This window comes from Erinaceus europaeus, chromosome 4 (assembly GCF_950295315.1).
Source record: "Erinaceus europaeus chromosome 4, mEriEur2.1, whole genome shotgun sequence".
Taxonomy (NCBI): domain Eukaryota; kingdom Metazoa; phylum Chordata; class Mammalia; order Eulipotyphla; family Erinaceidae; genus Erinaceus; species Erinaceus europaeus.
This window is the reverse complement of record NC_080165.1, coordinates 102,892,040-102,915,268: the sequence shown is the minus strand read 5'-3', so window position 1 is coordinate 102,915,268 and position 23,229 is coordinate 102,892,040. Positions and strand designations below refer to the sequence as shown.

The window sequence follows — 23,229 nt, the reverse complement described above, 5'->3', positions numbered from 1 at the left end:
TTCACAGGTGGTGAAGCAGTGCTGCAGGAGTCTCTCTTTCTTCCTCTTTGTCTCTCCATCCCCTCTCAATTTCTCTCTGAAATATCCAATCTAAATATCCAAATAAATAAAAAGTAGATTTTACTATACAAATAAATAAAAAGTAGATTTTTATCTATCCAAATAAATAAAAAGTAGATTTTATATAAAGAGGGGGATAAAGCAGTCTCTGGGCTCCTGGACCCCTAAATTTGCATGAAGGTGTCAGAAAGAGAGCGAGAGAGGCACCAATTGTCCACAGAAGTCTATGAGCCTTGGGTTATATAGCCAGGCCTTAGAGTGTGGAGGACCCAAGTCATTGATAGAATATCCTTAGTGAGGAGGTGAGCACACTCTCATTCCCTCTCCTTATGCAATGTCTAACTTCTGATGCTTTCTGGATCCAGTGGGTTGATATCTGAATTCAGGACTCAGCAGATGTGGTGGTGATATAGGACACATGTGCACTGACACAGGAGAAAAAAAGAAAAGGAACTGGGAAAGTGCCCACCTGATTTTTCCTGATGCCACCCCTAGACCCACAGGGAGGGATTGTCTTTCCTTAAGCTTGAATCACTCCTGGGTCACGAAGAAAGTCCCGGAGAGGATTGCTTGCATGGGAAGGGTTTTAAAAAGTCAACAATGCACCTCTCCATCCAGACATGATATCCAACATACTTAATAACCACTGGCTGGATGGTGGCACACATTTCTAATCTCCAGGTTCTGAATTCAGGGCCTCAGTCACCACCTATAGGGTTGGGAAGCTTCATGAGTTCTTAAGCAGTGCTACAGGTGTCTCTCCCTCTCTTTCTTTCCCTCCCCTCTTGATTTCTCTTTGTCTCTATAAAAAATAAATAAATAATAGGCAGGGGTAAGACTGCCTGGAGCGGTGGAGTTGTGCAGACACCAAGCTTCAGTGGCAAACTAAAAGGGAGGAGGAGGTAGAGGAGGAGAAAGAGAAGGAGGAAGAGGAAGAGGGGGAGGGGAGGGAAGAAAAGAAGAGAAAGAAAAAGAAAAGATTGAGTGCAGTGCAGCTTGGGCCTGGAGTCTGTTAACAGGGACCTCCAGCTCTGCACTGACACTGGCCAGAGACCTGTACACTGTGGACCTCTTGTTGTTTCTTCTCCTTCTCACTCTACCAGGAAAACTGGGAGTAAGCACTAAGGGTAAGGCCCAGCCAGGTTCTGATCACTATTATGAGCTTCTAGAGAGTGTCCACTCTCATGCCAACCTAGCTCAGAGATATAGGGAGGAAGGAATAAACACTCTGGGATCTCAGGTTTCTTTTCTCCTACCCACTTCCCAGTCCCTCTCTCTCTCCAGCCTTCTTGACCCCCAACCAGGTTTAGTGGTGTTCTGAGGACACCAGTTTCTCTTTTTTTCCCTCCTCTTCCTTCCTTTTAAGACAGAGACAGACGGAAGGAGAGAGAGAGAGAACAGCTAAGCATTGTACTCTCCAGGTGAGCTATTTCTCCAGTCCAAGGGAACATGGTACGTACTCTAGGCCAGACTTCCCAAGACACCATTGGCTTTGCCCACTGCCTACAAACAGCCCTGCACCTGGAATACTCCACACCATCAAAATGGAGCAAATTCTCCTCCTCCTTCCATTTTCACCACAAGCTCACAGGCTTATTTCAGTTCTAGCCAAGGCATGACCGTGTCCACTCTGGACCCTGAGCTCTGTCCATCCAGTCTCCACTCACCTGGGGGTGGCCTTTCCCTCCTCACCAGCCCCCTGGAGAGAGGAGGCAACCAGGACCTATCTATAGAGAGGCATGTGGAGAAGAAGGAGGCTGTCACAGCAGTTGGGGGACTGTCTTGCAGGCAGCCCCCCTTTCCCCCCTAAAAGTCACAGAGGGCTCTGGGGCCGTGCCACAGTCCTGTGGTTCACAGGCCAAAAATATTTGCACAATGGCATGGCTCTCTCCGATTTCAGGTTTAGGAACGTTCCAATGCTTCAGGAATCCCAAGGCTGCAGGCAAGGCAGGATTTATAGTCATTCGGGGAACCTCTGCTTAAAATACCCTCCCAGGACAGGAGGGGAGTCAGGAAGACACTGGACATCCAGGAGCCACTTCAGCTTGGCTTCTTGGGTTCCAAGGATTATCACTCTTCAGCTTTCCTATAGGGGGGCCAGGCCCAGAAGTTGGGGTACATGCAAGGGGAGGGCACCTGAGGAGGAAGTGAGGGTATCAGGTGAGAAGCTGGGTGAGGTTCCTGGATGTAGCTGGAGAGGAATTATCATCTGGAATCCAAAACCTCTCTACTTCCTTCGTGCCTGGTTCCGTACTTCCTCAGCACTGGCCAAGGAGGCTGTCATTATTAGGATCCTTGTCATCTGAGGTTAAAATAAGATCCGGTTCAAAGTGAGGGGAAGCTCTGGGCAGACAGCCTGACCCTGGCTTGTTCTTGGGAACCTTCCTTCCCATCTCCTCGGCAGTCATGAAGCTCAGAGGGAAGATGGTTCTCCCCAGGCCATGCAGGTCCCTCTTTACCTCTAGCAGGTTAGCCCCCCCATCCCTTTCCTCCCAGAGGGGAGCCCATTTTCCTTGATGATGTGTCCCCAGCACCAGGGAAGGAGCTGAGTTTGAAATGGCTGCCTGATTTCTCTCTGGCCTGTTGTCTTCTCTCTCTCTCTCTCTCCCTCGCTGCCCCTGCCTCATCCACATGGAATACAGCTGCACCCCACCTCCCTGGCACCCCAGGGCAGCTGGTGGTCTCCAGGTGGAGAGATGATTGGTGGAGGGAGAGGGGTGTCACATTGATCCTGCTGGCTTGACAAGTGGGGTTGCTGCTGGCAGATTCCCCCAGTGAGGATGCTGGGAGCAAAACACTGGTTGCTTGAAGAAGTCGTCTGCTCTGACGGCACCCGCAGAGGTCGACACGCACATCCATACACACAGGCTGCCAGCCTGGCCCTTCCAGGGGACAGGCTCACATGCCGCAGGTGAGCTCAGTGTGTGTGATCCACTGCCACCCAAGATGCCGGCTGTACCTCCCTCACCTGTGTGGGCCACCTGCCATGGGGTCTAAGGAGGGGCTCCCTGGGGCTCTGCCCAGGTCTCCCCATATTTCAGGAGCTGCCTGTCTTCAGAGTCATGGGAGCAAAGTGAGTTGGGGAAACCATTCACATGTGCAAAATCCTGTTCGGAGAGGCCTCAGAGCTGTCACATCCTGGGGAGAAAGTGGGTGACAGTCATGGTGGGGGACACCTTACTGCCCCGCTTGACCCGTCCGTGTTTGCTCAGCGCAATGTAGGCTCCTCTGTGCACATCCGACTCATAGGCGTTGTAGTTGTTGGGCAGCAAAGTCTCCCGGAACCTGCACTCCACCTGGAAGCTGGGCTGTGGGGAGAGGACAGACATACAGACAGAGGCTCAGTGACAGGTGAGAGGAGTAGTGGACACAACAGGAGAGCAGACCCTGGGCCCAGGATGGGGGAGGCCAGTCCCTACTGACCCTCTGGGTACCTCTCCCCTCCCCTTTGTCACAGTGGAGACAGCAAGGCCCAGGACACAGGTGGTCCCTGCCCCAGAGGATGGAGGAGTTTGTTCTCTTCTGTGTTCTTGGCCTCCCTTCCTCCCTCACCCACTCCCTCCCTTCCTTCCTTCTTTCTTTCTTCCCTCCCTCCCTCCCTTCCTTCTTCCCTTCATCACTCCCTCCTTTCCTCCCTCTCTCCCTTCCTTCCTTCCTTCCTTCCTTCCTTCCTTCCTTCCTTCCTTCCTTCCTTCCAGGATGGGGGCTGGGTGGTGGTGCACCCAATAGTGCAATCATGTTACCATGTGTAAGGATCCTACTTCAAGCCCCTGGTCTCCACCTTCAAGGGGAAAGCCTTATGAGTGGTGGATCAGTAATACAGGTCTCTCTCTCTCTCTCTCTCTCTCTCTCTCTCTCTCCCTCCCTCCCTCCCTATTCTTCCTTCCTCTCTTCTTCCCTCCTCCATCCTCTTTTCTCTGCCTTCCTCCCTCCCTTCTTTCCATTCCTCTGCCCTTCCTTCTTCACTCCTTTTTCCTCCCTCCTCTCTCCCTCCCTTCTCTCCCTCTCCTCCCTTACCTTCCTTCTTTCCTACCTTCTTTTCTTTTATTGATAAAAATAGAGAGAAATTGAGAGGAAAAAGGAGAGAGAGAGAGAGAGAGAGAGAGAGAGAGAGATCTGCAGCATTGCTCCACTATTCATGAGGTCTCCCTGCAGGTGGGGACCAGGAGCTTGGACAGGGTTCTTGTGCATGAGAACATGAGTGCTCTCCTGGCTGTGCCCCCACCCAGCCCCCATCCTGGGAGCTTTCTCCTGGATGCGGAGATGATACTTTATTCTACTCTGAGGAAGGACCAGGAAAGATTGTCATATGCCGTTTCCTGATTTCATTGCAAGGGAGTGAGAGTTGGGGTGCTTCTCAGGGGTCTCTCCACTTTCTGGTGTGTGACTGTGGGCACTGCTCCCACTCGACCCCCCTCTTTTGCAAACACTGTGTTTGGAGAGCAGATGAGAGGTGAAGTGGCTTGTGGAAGGGCGAGGAAAGTTGGCTTCTAAGTGTTTTCCAGCACTGCCTTTTGAGTATGCTCTCTTTTCTTAATTTCATTTTTTAAAAAAATATTTTTTAAACTTATTTTGGGGTGCCAGGTGGTGGCGCACCTGGTTGAGAACATATGTTACAGTGCGTAAGGATCCAGGTTTGAGCCCCTGGTCTCCACAAATAGGGGGGAAGCTTCACAAGTGATGAAGCAGTGCTGCAGGTGTCTCTCCGTCTCTCTCCCTCTCTATCACCCCCTTCCCTCTCAACTTATGACTATCTCTATCCAACAGATAAAGATTTAAAAAATAAAAAAAAAACTTATTTGGGGTAGAGAGAAATTGAGAAGTATGAGGAAGATAGAGAGACTCCTGCATGAGGGGCTGGGTGGTGGCACACATGGTTAAGTGCACATATCACCATGCACAAGGACCCAGGTTCAAGCCCTTGCTCCCCACCTGTAGGGGGGAAGCTTCACGAGCAATGGAGCAGGTCTGCAGGTGTCTCTCTATCTTCTTCTCTATCTCCACCTACCCTGTCATTTTCTCTTTACCCTATCCAATAAAATAGGGGAAAAAAGGATACAAGTCACCACACCTTAGCCAAAATTATGTGACACCCTGCCTCCCAAGTCCACTCACCCTACCACCCTGACATATATATATATTTACCAGAGCACTGCTCAGCTCTGTCTGATAGTGGTGCTGGGGATTGAACCTGAGACCTCAGAGTCTTAGGCATGAATGTCTTTTTGTGGAACCATTATGCTATGTTCCCAGCCCCATGATCTGTATGTTTAACAAATCACTCCATGCACTTTGAGAAGCCTCAGTCTGCAAATCTAATCTTGCCAACAGTGCAGCCACACTGCAGCTGATGTCTTGCCTGGACCCTGCAGAATACTTCCTCACCCCCCCCCCCCCCACATTCCCTACTCCTCTCTCTTGAACATGCAAGCCTAGATGTGCAGTAACTCACCCACCCACTGGCTGGATAAGGACCCAGTGGGGGGAGGGGAGGGATCAGCCACTCAAAATAAAGATAAGAATGTGGGAGTGGGTGGTGGGTGATACACCTGGTTAAGCAAACATATAATCATGCATGAGGACCCAGATTTTGGCCCCTGCTCTCCACCGGCAAGAGGAAAGCTTCACAAGTGGTAAAACAGGTCTTTAGGCGTCTCTATCTTCCCTTCCTTCTCAGTTTTCTCAGTCTCTGTCTGTTCTATTCAAAAACAAACAAAAACAAAAAAAAAGAAGGAAAAGAAAAAAGAGGAAAGAAAAAGAATAAAGAAATGGTGTAGTAGCAATGTATGTATAGTAGTAGATTATAGTGTATAGTAGTAGCAGTGTATGTATAGTAGTAGTATATAGTGTATATAGTGTATAGTAGTAGCAGTGTATGTATAGTAGTAGTATATAGTGTATAGTAGTAGTAGTGTATGTATAGTAGTAGTATATAGTGTATATAGTGTATAGTAGTAGCAGTGTATGTATAGTAGTAGTATATAGTGTATAGTAGTAGCAGTGTATGTATAGTAGTAGATTATAGTGTATAGTAGTAGCAGTGTATGTATAGTAGTAGTATATAGTGTATAGTAGTAGCAGTGTATGTATAGTAGTAGATTATAGTGTATAGTAGTAGCAGTGTATGTATAGTAGTAGTATATAGTGTATAGTAGTAGCAGTGTATGTATAGTAGTAGTATATAGTGTATATAGTGTATAGTAGTAGCAGTGTATGTATAGTAGTGGTATATAGTGTATAGTAGTAGCAGTGTATGTATAGTAGTGGTATATAGTGTATAGTAGTAGCAGTGTATGTATAGTAGTGGTATATAGTGTATAGTAGTAGCAGTGTATGTATAGTAGTGGTATATAGTGTATAGTAGTAGCAGTGTATGTATAGTAGTGGTATCTAGTGTATAGTAGTAGCAGTGTATGTATAGTAGTGGTATATAGTGTATAGTAGTAGCAGTGTATGTATAGTAGTGGTATATAGTGTATAGTAGTAGCAGTGTATGTATAGTAGTGGTATATAGTGTATAGTAGTAGCAGTGTATGTATAGTAGTGGTATATAGTGTATAGTAGTAGCAGTGTATGTATAGTAGTGGTATATAGTGTATAGTAGTAGCATTGTATGTATAGTAGTGGTATATAGTGTATAGTAGTAACAGTGTATGTATAGTAGTGGTATATAGTGTATAGTAGTAGCAGTGTATGTATAGTAGTAGTATATAGTGTATATAGTGTATAGTAGTAGCAGTGTATGTATAGTAGTGGTATATAGTGTATAGTAGTAGCAGTGTATGTATAGTAGTGGTATATAGTGTACAGTAGTAGCAGTGTATGTATAGTAGTGGTATATAGTGTACAGTAGTAGCAGTGTATGTATAGTAGTAGATTATAGTGTATAGTAGTAGCAGTGTATGTATAGTAGTAATATATAGTGTATAGTAGTAGTAGTGTATGTATAGTAGTAGTATATAGTGTATAGTAGTAGCAGTGTATGTATAGTAGTAGTATATAGTGTATAGTAGTAGCAGTGTATGTATAGAAGTAGTATATAGTGTATAGTAGTAGTAGTGTAAAAAGAGTAGTGTATTCACAGTGCAGACACTGAGTCCAAGCAATAACCCTGGTGGCAGTATAATAATAATAATAATAATAATAATAATAAAGGGCACCAAAGTAAAAACCCCGTGGTGAGGGATAGACATGCGGCTTCTTGGGCAGGTGGAAGGTGGGGGTGGGTGGGTGGGATGGGACACAGTCTTTTGGTGGTGGGAATGGTGTTTATGTACACTCCTAGTAAAGTGTAGTCATATAAATCACTAGTTAATTAATATGAGAGGGGGAAAATTAATTGTATGTCTCAAAGTTTTAAAAACACAGACTGAGTCTTTTTAATATATAGGCTGTGTATTTGATATGCAGACTCTCTCAAAAGCCTAGACCAAGTAGATCAGAGGCAACCAGTGGCACAGCTATTTACAAGATACTGGGTACTATACAGCAAACCCTAACAAAAGGACTTTTCAAAGTTAATCCAATTACCAAATAATATGATGATAACATTAACTATCCATTGTCTTTTTGAACCCTAAGACAGCAGGAACCTCACATCTCCACTATAGAGCCTATATTTCTCCCAGTCCTGGAACCTTAGGATAGGGCCCACTTTCCCTCATGCCTCTCCCAATCCATATCAAATAATATTGCATCAGCTGATCGCAACCTAATCAATGCAGCGATTGCCACCTCAACATGCTTCACTTCAGACTGTGTCCAGAGACTTCACATGTGGAATGACAACCCTTCAGCTTCATTACTCGTGTGAGACCTTTCCTTTCATAGCATTCTCTAATTCCATCCCAGGTGGGCCACTTTCTAACGAAGTCCCAAAACCTAGCTATATACCAAGTTCTGTGAGAGGCAGCATATGTTCACACGTATCCATAAACTAGTGCAAAATATATACCTGAAAGCAGAAGTACACTAGAGTTTGCAGTGAGCACCCCCCTAACACTTCCTCTCCACTATTCCAGCCTTTGGGTCCATGATTGCTCAACAATTTGTTTGGCTTTGTATGTTAACTCTCTTTTCAGCCACCAGGTTCCAGATGCCAGGCTTCCCTGGACTGAAGACCCCACCAATGTGTCCTAGAGCTCTGCTTCCCCAGAGACCCATCCTACTAGGGAAAGAGAGAGGCAGACTGGGAGTATGGATCGACCAGTCAACGCCCATGTTCAGCGGGGAAGCAATTACAGAAGCCAGACCTTCTACCTTCTGCAACCCACAATGACCCTGGGTCCATGCTCCCAGAGGGCTAGAGAATGGGAAAGCTATCAGGGGAGGGAATGGGATATGGAGATTGGGTGGTGGGAATTGTGTGGAGTTGTACCCCTTCTACCCTATGGTTTTGTTAATTTATCTTTTCTTAAATAAAAAAATAAATTTAAATAAAAATAAATAATAATAATAATAATAATAAAATTAAGGAGAGAGACCTGCAGTACTATTATATTACACAGCTCACGATGCTTTCCCCGCTACAGGTGGAGGCTAGGGGTTTAAACTCAGGTCCTTGAGCATCTGGGTTGTAATGTGTGCACTCTACCAGGTGTGCCACTGCCTGACCTCTTTTTTTTTAATTAAATTTTTTTTTAATTTAAGAAAGGAGACATTAACAAAACCATAGGATAAAAGGGGTACAGTTCCACACAATTCCCACCACCTGATCTCCATATCCCATCCCCTCCCCTGATAGCTTTCCCACTCTCTATTCCTCTGGGAGTATGGACCCAGGGTTGTTGTGGGTTGCAGAAGGTAGAAGGTCTGGCTTCTGTAATTGCTTCCCCGCTGAACATGGGTGTTGACTGGTTGGTCCATACTCCCAGTCTGCCTCTCTCTCTCCCTAGTAGCGTGGGTCTCTGGGGAAGTGGAGCTCCAGTACACATTGGTGGAGTCGTCTGTCCAGGGAAACTGCTTGACCTCTTTAATTTCATTTTTCAAAAGATTTATTTATTAATAAGAGAAAGAAGAAGGAAGAGAGAGAATCAAAGCATCACTCTTGCACATATGTTGCTGGATTCAAACTCAGAACCTCTTGAGAGTCCAAGACCTTATCCACTGCAATACCTATCTCCCAGACTATATTAATTTCATTTTTAAAAATTTCTGTATTGGAGGCATTAGTGGTTTACAGTGGGCAGCAAAATATGGTAGTTTATACATGCATAACATTTCCCAATTTTCCACATAACACTTCAACCCCCACTATGTCCTCCTCTACCATCATGTTCCAGGACCAGAGCCTTCTCCCTTCACCCCAGTCTTTTACTTTGGTGCAATACACCAACTCCAGTCTAAGTTTTGCTTTGTGCTTTCTCTTCTGTTCTTGTTTTTCAAATTCTGTCTGTGAGTGAGATCATACCATATTCATCCTTTTGCTTCTGACTTGTCTCACTTATCATGTCTCACATGATTCCTTCAAGCTCCATCCAAGATGAGGTGAAGAAGGTGAATTCACCATTTTAAATAGCTGAGTATTCCATTGTGTATATAGACCATAACTTGCTCAGCCACTCATCTGCTGTTGGACACCTAGATTGCTTCCAAGTTTTGGCTATTACAAATTGTGCTGCTATGAAGCTAGGTATACATGCATCTTTTTGGACGGGTATGTTTTGTTCATAGGGTAGGCTCACTTCTAGCCTTCTGAGAGTTTTCTGGACTCTCTCCACATTCCCACCAGCAGTGCAGGAGGGTTCCTTTGTCTCCACAGCCTCTTCAGCATTTTTTGCTGCTACCTTTTCTGATGTATGACATTCTCACAGGAATGAAGTGGGATCTCATTATTGTCTTTATTTGTATTTCTCTGACTGTCAATGACTTACATTTTCTCTTATGTTCATTGGCCTTTTGGATCTCTTCTGTGGTGAATATTCTGTTCATATCCCCTCCCTATTTTAGGATAGGGCCATTTTTTTCTTGCTTAGTTTGGTGTGCTCTTCATTGGTTATTAGCCTCTTGTCTGATGTATAGCATGTAAAGATCTTCTCCCATTCTGTATCTCTGTTTGGGTGGTGGTATCTATTACTGTGTTGGAGCTTTTTAATTTGATGTAGTCCCACTGGTTTATTTAAATTCATTTTTTAATGGGGTTCTAGGAACAAATCCAAGGCCTCAGGCAGTTTATCTGCTGAGGCATTTCTGGAAAATTTATGATGCATTTTTGAATAAAAATTATATTTTATATTTATATGTACTATGTTTACATATTATGTCCATTGTATTATTAATTCTACATTATATACTATATATAAATTTTATATATGCAACATATGGTTGTTGGAAAAGTCATGATGCACTTTTGCATAGAAAAATACTTTTCCGGGGGTCGGGCGGTGGCGCAGTGGGTTAAGCGCATGTGGCGCAAAGCGCAGGAACCGGCGTAAGGATCCCGGTTCGAGCCCCGGCTCCCCACCTGCAGGGAGTCGCTTCACAGGTGGTGAAGCAGGTCTGCAGGTGTCTTATCTTTCTCTCCCCTTCTCTGTTTTCCCCTCCTCTCTCCATTTCTCTCTGTCCTATCCAACAACGAATTGCGTCAACAAGGGCAATAATAATAACCACAACGAAGCTACAACAAGGGCAACAAAAGGTGGGAAAAAAAAAGAAAAATACTTTTCCAACAACCCAATATATATTTATGACAGAAAGAGGCAGAGTGAGAGCTGGAGCAGAACAGCACTCTGCCACATGTAGTTAGTACTGGGGATTGAACCTGGGGCTTCTGGCATGGATGGCATGCACTTTACATACTGACTGAGCCATCACCCTGTCCCTGAGCTAATTCTTTCCACTGTGTGCTCACTGTCTTTCTAAGTCTAAGCTGCAAGTGTGCTAGCACACAGAGAGGCCTGATGCCTCCCAGGTGTTTTAAGCCCTCCAAGGAAATACAGAAACAGTATAGGAGAGGTGCCAAGAACCTGGTTTCTTATGAGGCAGGTGGTGCCATGGAGTCTGGGGCAAGAGACAAGTCACCCCCTTTGCTGCTAATTTGGTAGAGGAGCCTGTAGACACCTGTTCAGAGGATGAGTACTGACTTTCTACCCACATCAACAAATTCATTCCCAATAAATCATCTCAGTCCTTCTTTATTCCTAGAAAAGAGGGCTCTTTCCTATGGCATCCTGGATGCTGCTCCAAGGAGGCTAGAGTAATTTCTGTGCTCTATTTTTTTTCTTTTACTTGTGGTCAGAGTTATTTTATTGTTGGGGCTCAGTGCCTGCATGTCAAATCTACTGTTCCTGGTGGATATATATGTATATGTATGGAGAGAGAGAGAGAGAGAAAATTTGAGAGCATAGGGGGAAATAGAAATAGAAAGGGAGAGAGAAAAAGAGACACCTGTAGCCCTGTTTCACCTCTCATGAAGCTTCCCTCTCCGCAGGTGGGGCTTGAATCCAGGTCCTTGCACATGGTAATGTTCGTGCCCTATGAGTTGGACCACTGCCTGCTTCAATTATTGTGCTTTTAAAAGGAAGGGGCTTGGTAGGAGGGAAAAAAAGAGGAGTGTGTGTTCACAGACCTGAGATTGAGTCAGTCTTTGAAAACAGAAACTGAGGGGTCAGACAGTTACACACCTGGCAGAGCACAGGACAGGTTGAAGCCCCCTCCCATCTGCAGGGAAAAGCTTCATGAACAGTGAAACAGTCCTCTCTCTCTCTCTGTTTCTCTCTCAATTCTTCTCTGCCTCTATCCAAAACAAACAAAGAAAGAAAGAAAAAAAACAAACCAAAAAGTAAATTTAAAAAGATGTAGAGACTAGAGGCATGGGAAGTGGAGCCTTGAGTAATGTGTAGGATTCTCAAGCATGAGATACTGAATTCAGTTCCTGGCACTGCATGTGCCAGAGTGATACTCTATTTCTATCTCCTTCCCTCTGTCTCATAAATAAACAAGTCTGAATGACAGGAAAGGAACAAAAAAGAAAGACTGAAGCAGAGAGAAGAATCAGTGGAGCACAATTTCTCACTCCTTCTGGCTGAGAGCCTCTTGCTGTTAGGAACGGCGGTGGTGGGGGAGGGGGAAGAAGCTGCCTGATAAAGTCTCACAGAGGCTCAATTCCCCCACCAGGAGACCACCCTGACAGCATTTCTAGAAAAAGCTGTGCAATCAGTAGTGTTGCTTGTTGTGTTGCAGTGTTGTGTGTTGTATTGTGTTTTTTTGTGTATTGTTTGTTGTGTTGCTGTGTGCTATGAGTTTATTGTGTTGTGTTGTCATGCGCTGTATATTATTGTACATTGTATGTTGTGTTGGCATGTGTGTTCTGTTATGCTTTGTTGTTTTGTGTATTATTGTGTGTTGTATGTGTTCGACAGATGTTGTAGACTTCATGTCCTCTGAGACATGGGTTGCCTCTTGTGAGCACACAGTGCTAAATGTGACAAGTTAGTGGGGATGAAATTAAAGCACATGGTTATATCCTCATGGAGACATTTTTTGCTGCAGTATGACGTCGAGTAAATGGTGGGCATGAAGACAATACCACACAACCTTCACCCACAAAGGAATGGGTGTTCCCTATGCACCTCTTTGCCCCCAGGTTATAGTTTGCAAAGCCTGTTCACATATGTGAATCTGCTTGTTGTGACCTTGACCACTTCCCCAGGCACTGCCCACTGGATTCCATCTTTCTCTGTGTTACGGGTGCTCAAAGGACTTGTAAGGAATGGGCGAGGAAAGAAGAAACCAAGCAAACCAAGGGATGGATATATTTGCATAGTAGCTTTGAGGCCAGATTAATGATGATGGTTCAGTCTTAGTTCTGTGAATGTAGGTGAATTAGCTAATTTTCTAAGCCCATGTTCCCTACTTGTGGGACCAGTGAGTATAATTTAGTGGGCACTCATGGGACTAATCCATGGAAAGTCCTTTTCAGGAGGGCTAAGGAGATAACATAATGGCTATGCTAAAGGACTCCCATGGCTGGGACTCTAAGGCCCCAGGTTCAATCCCTGGCACCATTATAAGACAGAATTGAGCAGAGGTCTAGGAAAAAAGAAATAGAAAAAGAACATGGGTTTTCCCCACTGTTTGTTCTCTTCATTCTCTAGTCCATCACATATTCCTAAGCTTCACCAGAATTTTGTACATCAATAGTGGAAAGAGAGTAAAAGATAGTGTTCTCTCTTCCCTTCCCCATGCCCACTCCCTCCATTCCTTTTCCCCTGGGGTAAGACTATCAGTCACCCTGAGTTCTTTGGTGTTTCAGTGGCTGGGACTTCCTGCCTCCCAGTTCAATGCTCCATACCTGTCCCCAGTCCTCCAGGCTCAAGAATGTTGGCTCCTCAGCTCTGGTGAAAAAAGCACTCCCACTGAGTGAACATTGCTACCGTATATTATTACTTGAACAAATGAGAATAATTCCACTGGATCACATTTCCCAGGCCTGCCAGGAATCAAGCCACAGTGTGACAATGCCATACATTCCATGGAAGTCTACTCAGTCTCATGTGGAACCAGCTAACGCATTCAGCTCTCACTGTGGACAAGGGCACTTTGCATAAAAGAAAGGTTTCAGCATAAGCTACACTAGGCAGAAATGCCCTTTACACATGGGGTAGACCAGACATCTATCCTGTCTTCAGGTGGAGGTAGATTTAATTATCTTGTTGTTGTTGTTATTGGCACTATGGGTTTTTGCTAGAGCTCAGTGCCTGCAGGACAAATCCACTGCTCCTGGGAATCCTCCCTCCCTTCCTTCCTTCCTTCCTTCTTTCCATCCTTTCTTTTTTTCTTTCTCTCTTTCTTTCTATTTCTTTTTTTCTTTTTCTTTTTGGATAGATACAGAGCAATTAAGAGGGAGATAAAGAGATAGATAGACATACACCTGCATACCTGTTTCACTGCTCATGAAGTTTCTTTCACTGCAAGTGCGGATCACGGACTTAAACCTGTGTCCTCGTGCATAGTAACACAGCATTTTACTGAATGGATCACTCCCCAGACCCTGGAGGTAGACTCTTATCTGTAAAATTCTTTCTCTTGGAAGGTGGGAGGAGCTTTGGTGGTGGGTGCAGTGTGGAAATATACCTTGTAATACTACAATTTTGTAAATGATTATTAACCACATTTTTTTTAAAAGTGGCCTGAGACCTGGGTGATGGTACACCTGGTTAAGTGCACATATCACTAAGGACCCAGTTTAGACCCCCGGCTCCCCATCTGTGGGGGGGAATGCCTCCCAAGTGGTGAAGCAGGTCTGCAGGTGTCTATCTTTTTTTTCCTCTTCTCTCTCAATTTCTCTCTATCTTATCTAATAAAAATTGGAAAGAAAAAAAGGGGGGGTAAATGGCTACCAGAAGTGGAAATTCATAGTGCTAGCACTGATCCCCAACAATAACCTTGGCACTAGAAAAAAAAAAAAGATTGCTTGCTTGTAAAATATTTCTTCCTCTTGGAACTCCGATTTTCCCGAGTGTGTGTGTATGTGGGTGAGGGAGCATGGTGGGGAGGGCTGGGGAGTGAGAGGGTAGTGAGGGGTGGTTGTGGGTGAAGGAGATAGACTGTGAGGGAGAATAAAAGAAGCTTAGTTCTAAGACCCTTTTCTTCTACCACCCCTGACTTTTTTTTTCTTGTCCTTACCAGGAATGGATATATATAGATATATATATCAGCTCCCTTCACTGAAAAGGTCTGCACATTCAAACCTCTTCTTTCTAACACACACCCTCACTGGCAATGTGGAAGAGTCTGAAAATGTTTTCACCAGGTGTGTCTGTTTCATTGAGGCAGACCAGAGACATAGCTGTTATGGGAGATTTCTCTCTCTGTGTGTATGTTGGGGGGGTACGTGGGTGGATGAGTGCTTGTGTATGCCACCTCCCTGAAAGATGGCAAGAGTCACAACCTAGGAGTTTGTGCAGTAGCTAGTGTTGGGACTCTCAAATGTGAGGTCCTGAGTTTGATACCAGAGTGATGGTCTAGTCCTCTCCCCTCCCCAACCAATGAAATAAATAAGTAAATATATTTTCTTTTAAAGTCAGGAAAAGTAGCTAAGGGGGCCATAGAAAGAGCTATCGTTTTCTCCTCTAATGAAATCACCACGTGATCAAGGAAGGCCTCTGTAGATGTAATGACTTCTCTCTCTCTCTGACATAAGAAATAAATATTTTTTTGTTTTGTTTCATTTAAAATTTTTTTTTTTACTATCTTTTATTTATTGGATAGAAATACAGCCAGAAATTGAGAGGGAAGGGAGGAATAGAGAGAGTGAGAGACAGAGAGACACCTGCAGCACTGCTTCACTACTTGTGAAGCTTTCCCCCTGCAGGTGGGGACTGGAGGCTTAAACCCAGGTCCTTGCGCATTGTAACATGTGCGCTCAACCAGGTGCGCCACCACCCGGCCCCAAAATAAATATTTTTTATAGAGACAGAGGCACAGAGAGAGAGACAGAGACAGAGACAGAGACACAGAGAGAGAGAGAGAGAGAGAGACTGAGACCATCACAACAATTCTTAGATGCAGTGAAGGCCAGGTTCTAACCTGAGTCATGTACAAGGCACAGCAGCATACTATCCATATGAGCTATTTCACCAACCTAATAAAATAAATCTTTAAAAGGTTGGGGAGGGGCTGGGCTAGTGGCACACTCAGTTGAATACACATGTTACCATGCTCAAGGACTCAGGTTTAAACCCCTGGTCCCCACCTATAAGAGGAAAGTTTTACAAGTGGTAAAGCAGAGTTGCATCTCTCTCTCTCTCTTTCTATCTCTCCCCTTCCCTCTCAATTTCTCTCTATTTCTATCCAATAAATAAATAATAAATAAAATATTTTAAAAAATAAATGAAAATTTGGGGAGACAGCATATAGGGGTTATGCAAAAGCCCCAGGTTCAATCCCTGGCACCACCATAAGCCAAAGTTAAGTGGTGCTCTGGTTAAAAAGAAGCAAATACATACAAACAAAGAAGCTCAGGTCCTTTTGCAAAGCAAGGACAAAGATCCAGTACACCTGTGTGTGTGTGTGTGTGTGTGTGTGTGTGTGTGTGTGTATGTGTGTGCACTCTTCCTAGGTGGGCTTTCTTGGCTTTTGTCCTCTGACCTTGTCCTCTGTCCTATCCCCCAGGGAGAAATCCCACTTGGCAGCAGCAGCAGCTGAGCTGCAAGGAAAGAGGCCACTTGCTCACTGGCTTGGGGGCTTAAGAAGAAATGGTGTGAATGAAATCACTACCCAGCAGGAGTCTTCCTGGCTCCAGGGATCAGTTGGCAATTGTTTTTTTAGACAGTGATGGGGGCCCTTAAAGGGAGGCAGAGGGTAGAGGTGGTTCCGGAGGGCAATCTGGGGGCAGTGACACCAGGAAAGTGGCAGGTGGCCAGGCATGAGGCGCTGTCCGCTGAGGACACCCCAGCTAACCTTACTCTGCTGGGTCCTGGGCTCCATGGTTCCAGGGAGTGGAACCACCCCCTGGGAGGAGGAAGAGGGGCTCTTGGGCCAAACACTGCCATCAGGGTGGGGCATGGGCATGGGAGGGCCCCATAGCCCTTTGCTGGGACTCTGCCTGTTTAGTTTAGGGAGCACTGTGGCCAGCTACCTGTGTCACCTGAGGTAGAGGAGCCCAGGTTCTCCAGCAGCTACTCTCACCACTCGCCCCGGTACTTCCCAGGATGGCTCTGTTCTCTTCTTTCTTTTTGTGCTCTGAGTGTTTGACACCTGGGCAGTGCTTCCTGTTTCCTGCTGTCCCAGGCAGGATCATGTGATTCAGAGTGGGGCATGGATAGATTTCCTCTCACCCCCTCCTCTTTGGACCCTCTGAATCATCCCCAGTTTTTGGGTTGGACTCTTTCCTAGCTAAGGAAGAAGCACTAAGTGTGGCCTGGGAAGTGGTACATGCCCTGGGTGAACATGCATGTTACCGTGTCCAAGGACCCAGGTTCAAGCCCCCAGGTCCCACCTGCAGGGGAGCAGCTTCATGAACTGTGAAGCAGGGCTGCAGGTGTGTTTCTCTCTCCTTCTCTATCTCCCCCTCCCCTCTCAACTTCTCTCTGTCCTATTGAATAAATAAATAAAACAAATTTTAAAAGAAGTACTAAATAGCTTATTTATAAATGGAACTGGGTTTCTGTAATTTGGGCTTCCTTCCCAGAGATTTACCTGCTAAAGAGTTCCTGGGGGGTGTGTGTGGAAGAGAAAAAGGAGATTGCACAGAGGCAGTACACAGGACTAGACTGCAAGAGGTCCCAGGCTCCAACCATGGGGACACTATCAATAGCTAGAGCTCAGTCATGCTCTGCAGTAAATAAATAGTCATCACCTACGGCATACTTGCAATTCCCTTATTCTTGAATTCTCAGCCAGTGGGATTCCAGCATTTGCTGATGGGCCATCATGCCTCTCTACATCTGGCTTGCTCCCAGCCTGCCTCCTGTCTTCTCCACCACTTTGGCAGAGGCAGGTTTAAGGACACTTGACAATTTCAAGTCTCACCTCCCCAGCTTTCTAGAGGTACAGTCTGGCGATCCTTCCAAGACAGCCTGTGCTTCAGAAACAGTCAAGATGCAGCAAGGCAGACTCATTTCTAGACCCCTATCATGAGCCTGCAGAATAAAGGCTTCTGAGGGCTAAGATGATGTGGTACTGATGATGTGGTACTCTCTCATCTTCTGGAAGGAGGGGTTGCAGGGCCCCTGGCAGTGGGCCTCACTCTCCCAAGACACCCACTGTCTGATGAACTCCCTGTAGACTATTTTTTCTTTTTCTTTAATTTAATTAATTTATTTTCCCTTTTGTTGCCCTTGTTGTCCTTTTATTTTTGTTGTAGTTATTATTGTTGTTGTTATTGATGTCACCGTTGTCAGATAGGACAGAGAGAAATGGAGAGAGGAGGGGAAGACAGAGAGGGGGAGAGAAAGATAGACACCTGCAGACCTGCTTCACCACCTGTGAAGCAACTCCCCTGCAGGTAGGGAGCCAGGGGCTAGAACCAGGATCCTTACGCTGGTCCTTGCATTTTGCACCACGTGTGCTTAACCCACTGTGATACCGCCCGACTCCCTCTCTTGTTCTTTTTGGCAATCTCCTTGGTTTTCTTTTTAAAATATTGTATTTATTTATTTTGGATAGAGACAGAGAGAAGCTGAGAGAGAAGTGGGAGAGAGAGAGAGGGGGTCACCTGCAACCTTGTTTCACCATTATGAAGCATCCTCCATGCAGGTGGAGGTTTGGGGTTAGAACCTAGGTCCTTTACACTGTAATGAGTGTGCTTAATCAGGTGTACCACCACCCAATCCTGTGGACTGCTTTCTATTTGTTCCCCACCCCATCCTCCTGCACCCCTGGAAGATGCATCTGAGTTTTGTTTGTGTGTTTGTTTAAATAGAGACAGAAAACAGAGAGGTAAAGAGAATGAAAGAGCCCATGGCACCAAAGCTTCTTTCAATGTGGTGGAGCCAGACTTGAACCTGGGTCATGCATATGGCAAAGCAGAGCACTATCCAAGCCAGTTATACCCCCAGCCATATGCATCTCAGTTTTATATTCATTTTATAGATGGGGGCCCTGAATCTTCAAGGTCTTATGTCCTGTCACAGCTGTGTGTAGATAGAAATGCACCTGGGGCAGCGGGGTGGGCGGTAGTGCCACGGGTTAAGTGCATATGGCACAAAGCACACGGACTAGTTTAAGGAACCCAGTTCAAGCCCTTGGCTCCCCACCTGCAGGGGGGTGGTAGTCGCTTCACAAGTGGTGAAGCAGGTCTGCAGGTGTCTATCTTTCTTTCCCCCTCTCTGTCTTCCCCTCCTTTCTCCATTTCTCTGTCCTATCCAGCAACAACGACAGCAATAACAACAACAACGACAGCGATAAACAACAAGGGCAACAAAAATGGAAAAAATAGCCTCAAGGAGCAGTGGATTCATATTGCAGGCACCAAGGCCCAGCAATGACCCTGGAGACAAATAAATAAATAAATAAATAAAATTTTAAAAATAAAGAAAAGAAAGAAAAAATAAATGCACCTGAGGTAGGTGAAAACCAAACTCGGGCTCCTGCCTTGCCTGTGTTGTGATTTTACTCCAGGCCCCACAGCCACGTAAGCCAAGCCAGACCAAGCTAAAGATCATAGGCATGGGCTGCTACCTGGGCACCCCACTTGGGGATCCAACAGATCAAGACAGTCTCTCAGAACTCCTTCCAGAGTTCTCTGCTCAATTTCTGACCCCCACTCATCTCCCAGGAGAGGGGGACCAGCCTCCACACCCACCCCATAAATAACTCTGGTATTCCTCTGGGCTTGCTCAGCAGGCTTCCTTTTTAGCTTTCTTATTTCTGTCCATGGCACTCTCTGCTCCCCACCCAGACTTCATAGGGGTGGCCTCTCAGCCCTATGAGAAAGCGAAGACCTGGGTAGATGCTCTCAGAATTGGGCCTAGATGAGCCAGTGCTGGCCTTCGCCCTCCCAGGGGTGGGCTGTGCTGGGGAGCAAAGTGGAGTGGAGCTAGATAACAGCCATGGGGTATAATAGGAGGGAGAGGGGCTGCTGCTTCAGCCCCTGGGGTCAGACTCAGAGGACTTTAAATTATAAAGTAGGTTGTACTGTTATATGGAAAACTGGGAAATATTATGCATGTACAAACTATTGTATTTACTGTCAAATGTAAAACATTAATTCCCCAATAAAGAAACTAAAAAAAAGAATAGGAAAGCTATCAGGGGAGGGAATGGGATATGGAATTTAAAAAACCCACAAAACTATAAAGTAGTGGCCCTGATAGATGGTAAAGTGGATAAGGCACTGGACTCTCACATCTGAGGTCCTGACTTCAATTACCTGCACTGTATATGCTCTCTCTCCCTCTCATAAATAAATATAGAGAGATTAAAAAATAAATTAAAATTTCAACACACTGACAGGCTCCTTTCCGTCTTCTGGCTCCAAGTTTGGGGAACCTCTAGGAGCATCTGACCAGCCCAGATGGCAGGCTTGTTCTCTGGGTCTCTGTAGTTCAGGGCCTTGAACCCACTGCAGGCTTGGCTGCCAGCTCTAAACCGGACTGCAAGTCTCTCCCAGACCCAGTGCTCCTCTGAGCTGTGGTTCTGGCTTCATTACAAAGGGCCAGGCAGGCAGGATGGGGAATAACCTAACAGAAGGCCAAGGACAATGAACTCTGCAGATAGAGGAAGTTCAAGGCACATTCACTTTTTCTTCCCTCATCCTAGACAAGCACTCACTTCTCTAGGCTTGGTGTCAGCTGCGTGGGGGTTTGGTGGTGGTGGGGGGAGGTAGGGCCAAGGCTCCCTGGGGCTCCCCAGCTCAGGAACTCACCGTGGCGTACAGCCTTCCTTTACTGTTCATGGCGACAAAGAGGGCACTCCTCACTCCAAAGAGACTCACCACACCACGCTCCACAGTGGAGATCTCCAGCAGGCCTGGCAAAGACATGGGGGCCATGTCACCAAGGCCTGTATAAGTCACAGTGAAATGTGTACCTCCCATATCAGCCCCCTCCCAGCTCTACGAACACCCTGCTTTAGGAGACCCCAGTCTCAGACTCAGCAAATGCTGCCACTCTGCTCTCACAAAGCCAGCTCAGCAAGAAGCAGTTTTGACACCTGAGTGAGTTAAGGTGTGCTGGGGGGACCCCTGGAGATCTCCTGAAGCTTGATTCTCACTGACTTTATCACATGAGGCCCCTCCCTTGGGTAGCAAAATGAATTTTGATTTGTATTTAAATTTTTTTTGTATTAGAGATTGACTAGTATCATACAAAAGTATAAGATTCTAGGGGTGTGATATCATGCCCACACATGGTACATATCATCACACCCTCTGCCAAAGTTATGTGACACCCTGCCCCCCAAGTCCACTCACTCTACCACCCTGTTTTTTGTTTGTTTGTTTGTTTGTTTTTAACCAGAGCACTGCTCAACTCCAACTGATGGTGGTGCAGGGGATTGAACATGGGACCTCAGAGCCTTAGGCATGAATGTCTTTTTGTGGAACCATTATGTTGTGTTCCCAGACTCATGATCTGTATGTTTAACAAGTCCACTCCATGCACTTTGAGAAAACTCAGTCTGCAAATCTAATCTTGTCAACAGTGCAGCCACACTGCAGCTGATGTCGTGCCTGGACCCTGAAGAATACCCCCCATACACACACACACACACACACACACACACACACACACACCCTACCCCCCCCCTTCTCTTGGATATGCCAGCCTAGATGTGCAGTAACCCATCTACCCACTGGCGGGACAAGGACCCAGTGGGGGGAGGGGAGGGGTCAGCCATTCAAAATAAAGATAAAAATGTGGGGGTAGGTGATGGTGGTGCCCCTGGTTAAGTGCACATATTATCATGCATGAGGACCCAGATTCCAGCCCCTGCTCCCCACCTGCTGGGGGAAAACTTCACAAGTGGTGAAGCAGGTCTTCAGGCATCTTTTTATCTCTCTCCCTTTCTATCGCTCCATTCTCTCTCAATTTCTTTCTGTTCTATCAAATAAAATTAAGAGAAGAGAGTAGGGGAAAGGGGAAGGGAGGGGAGAGGAGGAGAGGAGAGGAGAGGAGGGGAGGGGAGGGGAGGGGAGAGGGGAGGGGAGGGGAGGGGAGGGGAGGGGAGGGGAGGAGAGGAGAGGAGAGGAGAGGAGAGGAGAGGAGAGGAGAGGAGAGGAGAGGAGAGGAGAGGAGAGGAGAGGAGAGGAGAGGAGAGGAGAGGAGAGGAGAGGAGAGGAGAGGAGAGGAGATGACGCTTTGGCTGGAAAACTTTGCTACCCTCTTGCCTTGCCCTCTCAGGGAGAGATGCTACAGAAAAAATAGACCAGAGTCTAATTTGGTCCAGGCATCCTCACCCCTTCTTCTGTTTTCAGCTTCTGCAGGATGATTAGTTCTGTGTTCCATAGATGGTTGCTGCTGAGGTTCACAGTGCTACAGGGGCTCCTGGGCTGCCTCAAGGGGCCCCAGGATGCTGGAACCTTTGCCTAGCTATTGCACCTGCTCTCTATAGAATCTGACCACATGCACCAAGCAGGGAGCCACCCCCTCCCTTAAACTGCAACCCAGAGCCAGCACCCCTACCCCACCCCTACCCCCACCGCATTTCTCCAGCCTGGACACTCACTGTAGGGGCTCTCGTCGTGGGTCCCGCTGACCCGGCCCTCGGGGGACACCTGCAGGTGGAAGCCGATGCCCACGTTGCAGTAGAGCCTGCGCTGCCGCTTGATGCCCAGCAGGTAGCCGCTCTCCCAGCCGAGCACGGCCAGGTCTCCGGCCAGCCCGGAGCGGGACCTGGCCAGCAGGGTGCCCAGCAGCGTGGCGTTGGCGCGGGGGCCAGTGGGCGAGGACAGCACTAGGCCAGCCAGCACGGTCAGCAGCACAAGCACCCGCAGCCTGCCCGCTCCAGGGGACATAGTGCCGAGCAGCCTCAGCTGCGGGCCGGCCACCTTGCCCAGCAGGCACGTGGTCAGAATTAATGGCCCTAAAAATACCGCCCTTCTTGCCTTCCTCCCCTCTGCATGGCGGCAGGGGCTTATTTTTGGAAGGCAGATGAAGGCTGCTGACATGAAACCGAAGCCTGGCCTGGGAGCTCGGGGCGGGAGTAGAGGGACCGGTGAGGACCATGGCTGGGGGACCCTGCTCTGGCTGCCCCAGACCCAGTTATATATATGGCTTTGTCCCATTTTTATAGCCGGGCGGCCCGGCCTGACGTCATCCAGGGCTGTAACTTAACCTAGGCCTGGCTGTCTCCCCAGCCGGACCCCTGTCACCCTCCCCAAGCCCCAGGGACACCCGGGAGCCACTGTCATCCCAGCTATGAGATAGGAATGAAGAGTAGCTTGCAGCATCTTCCAGGGAGGAGGGAAACCTTGGCTGGGGGCCCGGGGGAGTTGAGAGACGAGAGGCCACCCAGGACCCAAGTTAGGCAGAAGTTCTGGGCCTGGCAGCAGGCTGGCTTCCTTATTTAGAGGGTAAAGGGGAAGGCGGGTAGGTGTGGGTGGGGGAAAGGTCTTGTGGCTGGTGATGGCTATGCCCAAGTCACCTTAGAGCTCACTTCATGGGAAGAGTGCACAGCTGAGGGCGAGAGAGGGCTGAGAAGACATTGAAGGGCCTTGCTCTTTCAGCAGAAGATGTGTGTAGACTCAGGGAGCAGAGGGGGCAGTTGGAGGTATTTTTGGATTTGGTG

The 23,229-nt window shown here is 46.8% G+C and overlaps 1 protein-coding gene across 1 annotated transcript; it reads right to left on the bottom strand.

The window, feature by feature from the left end:
• Positions 1 to 1,145: 1,145 nt before the first annotated feature.
• On the bottom strand, positions 1,146 to 22,675 carry FGF6 (fibroblast growth factor 6). Its single transcript, XM_007526257.3, has 3 exons — positions 22,168 to 22,675; positions 20,369 to 20,472; positions 1,146 to 3,368 (listed from the first exon to the last, which is right to left on the bottom strand). The coding sequence occupies exons 1-3, from the start codon at positions 22,607 to 22,609 to the stop codon at positions 3,192 to 3,194; spliced, it is 723 nt and encodes a 240-aa protein (XP_007526319.2). The 5' UTR covers positions 22,610 to 22,675; the 3' UTR covers positions 1,146 to 3,191.
• Between the last annotated feature and the right edge of the window lie 554 nt (positions 22,676 to 23,229).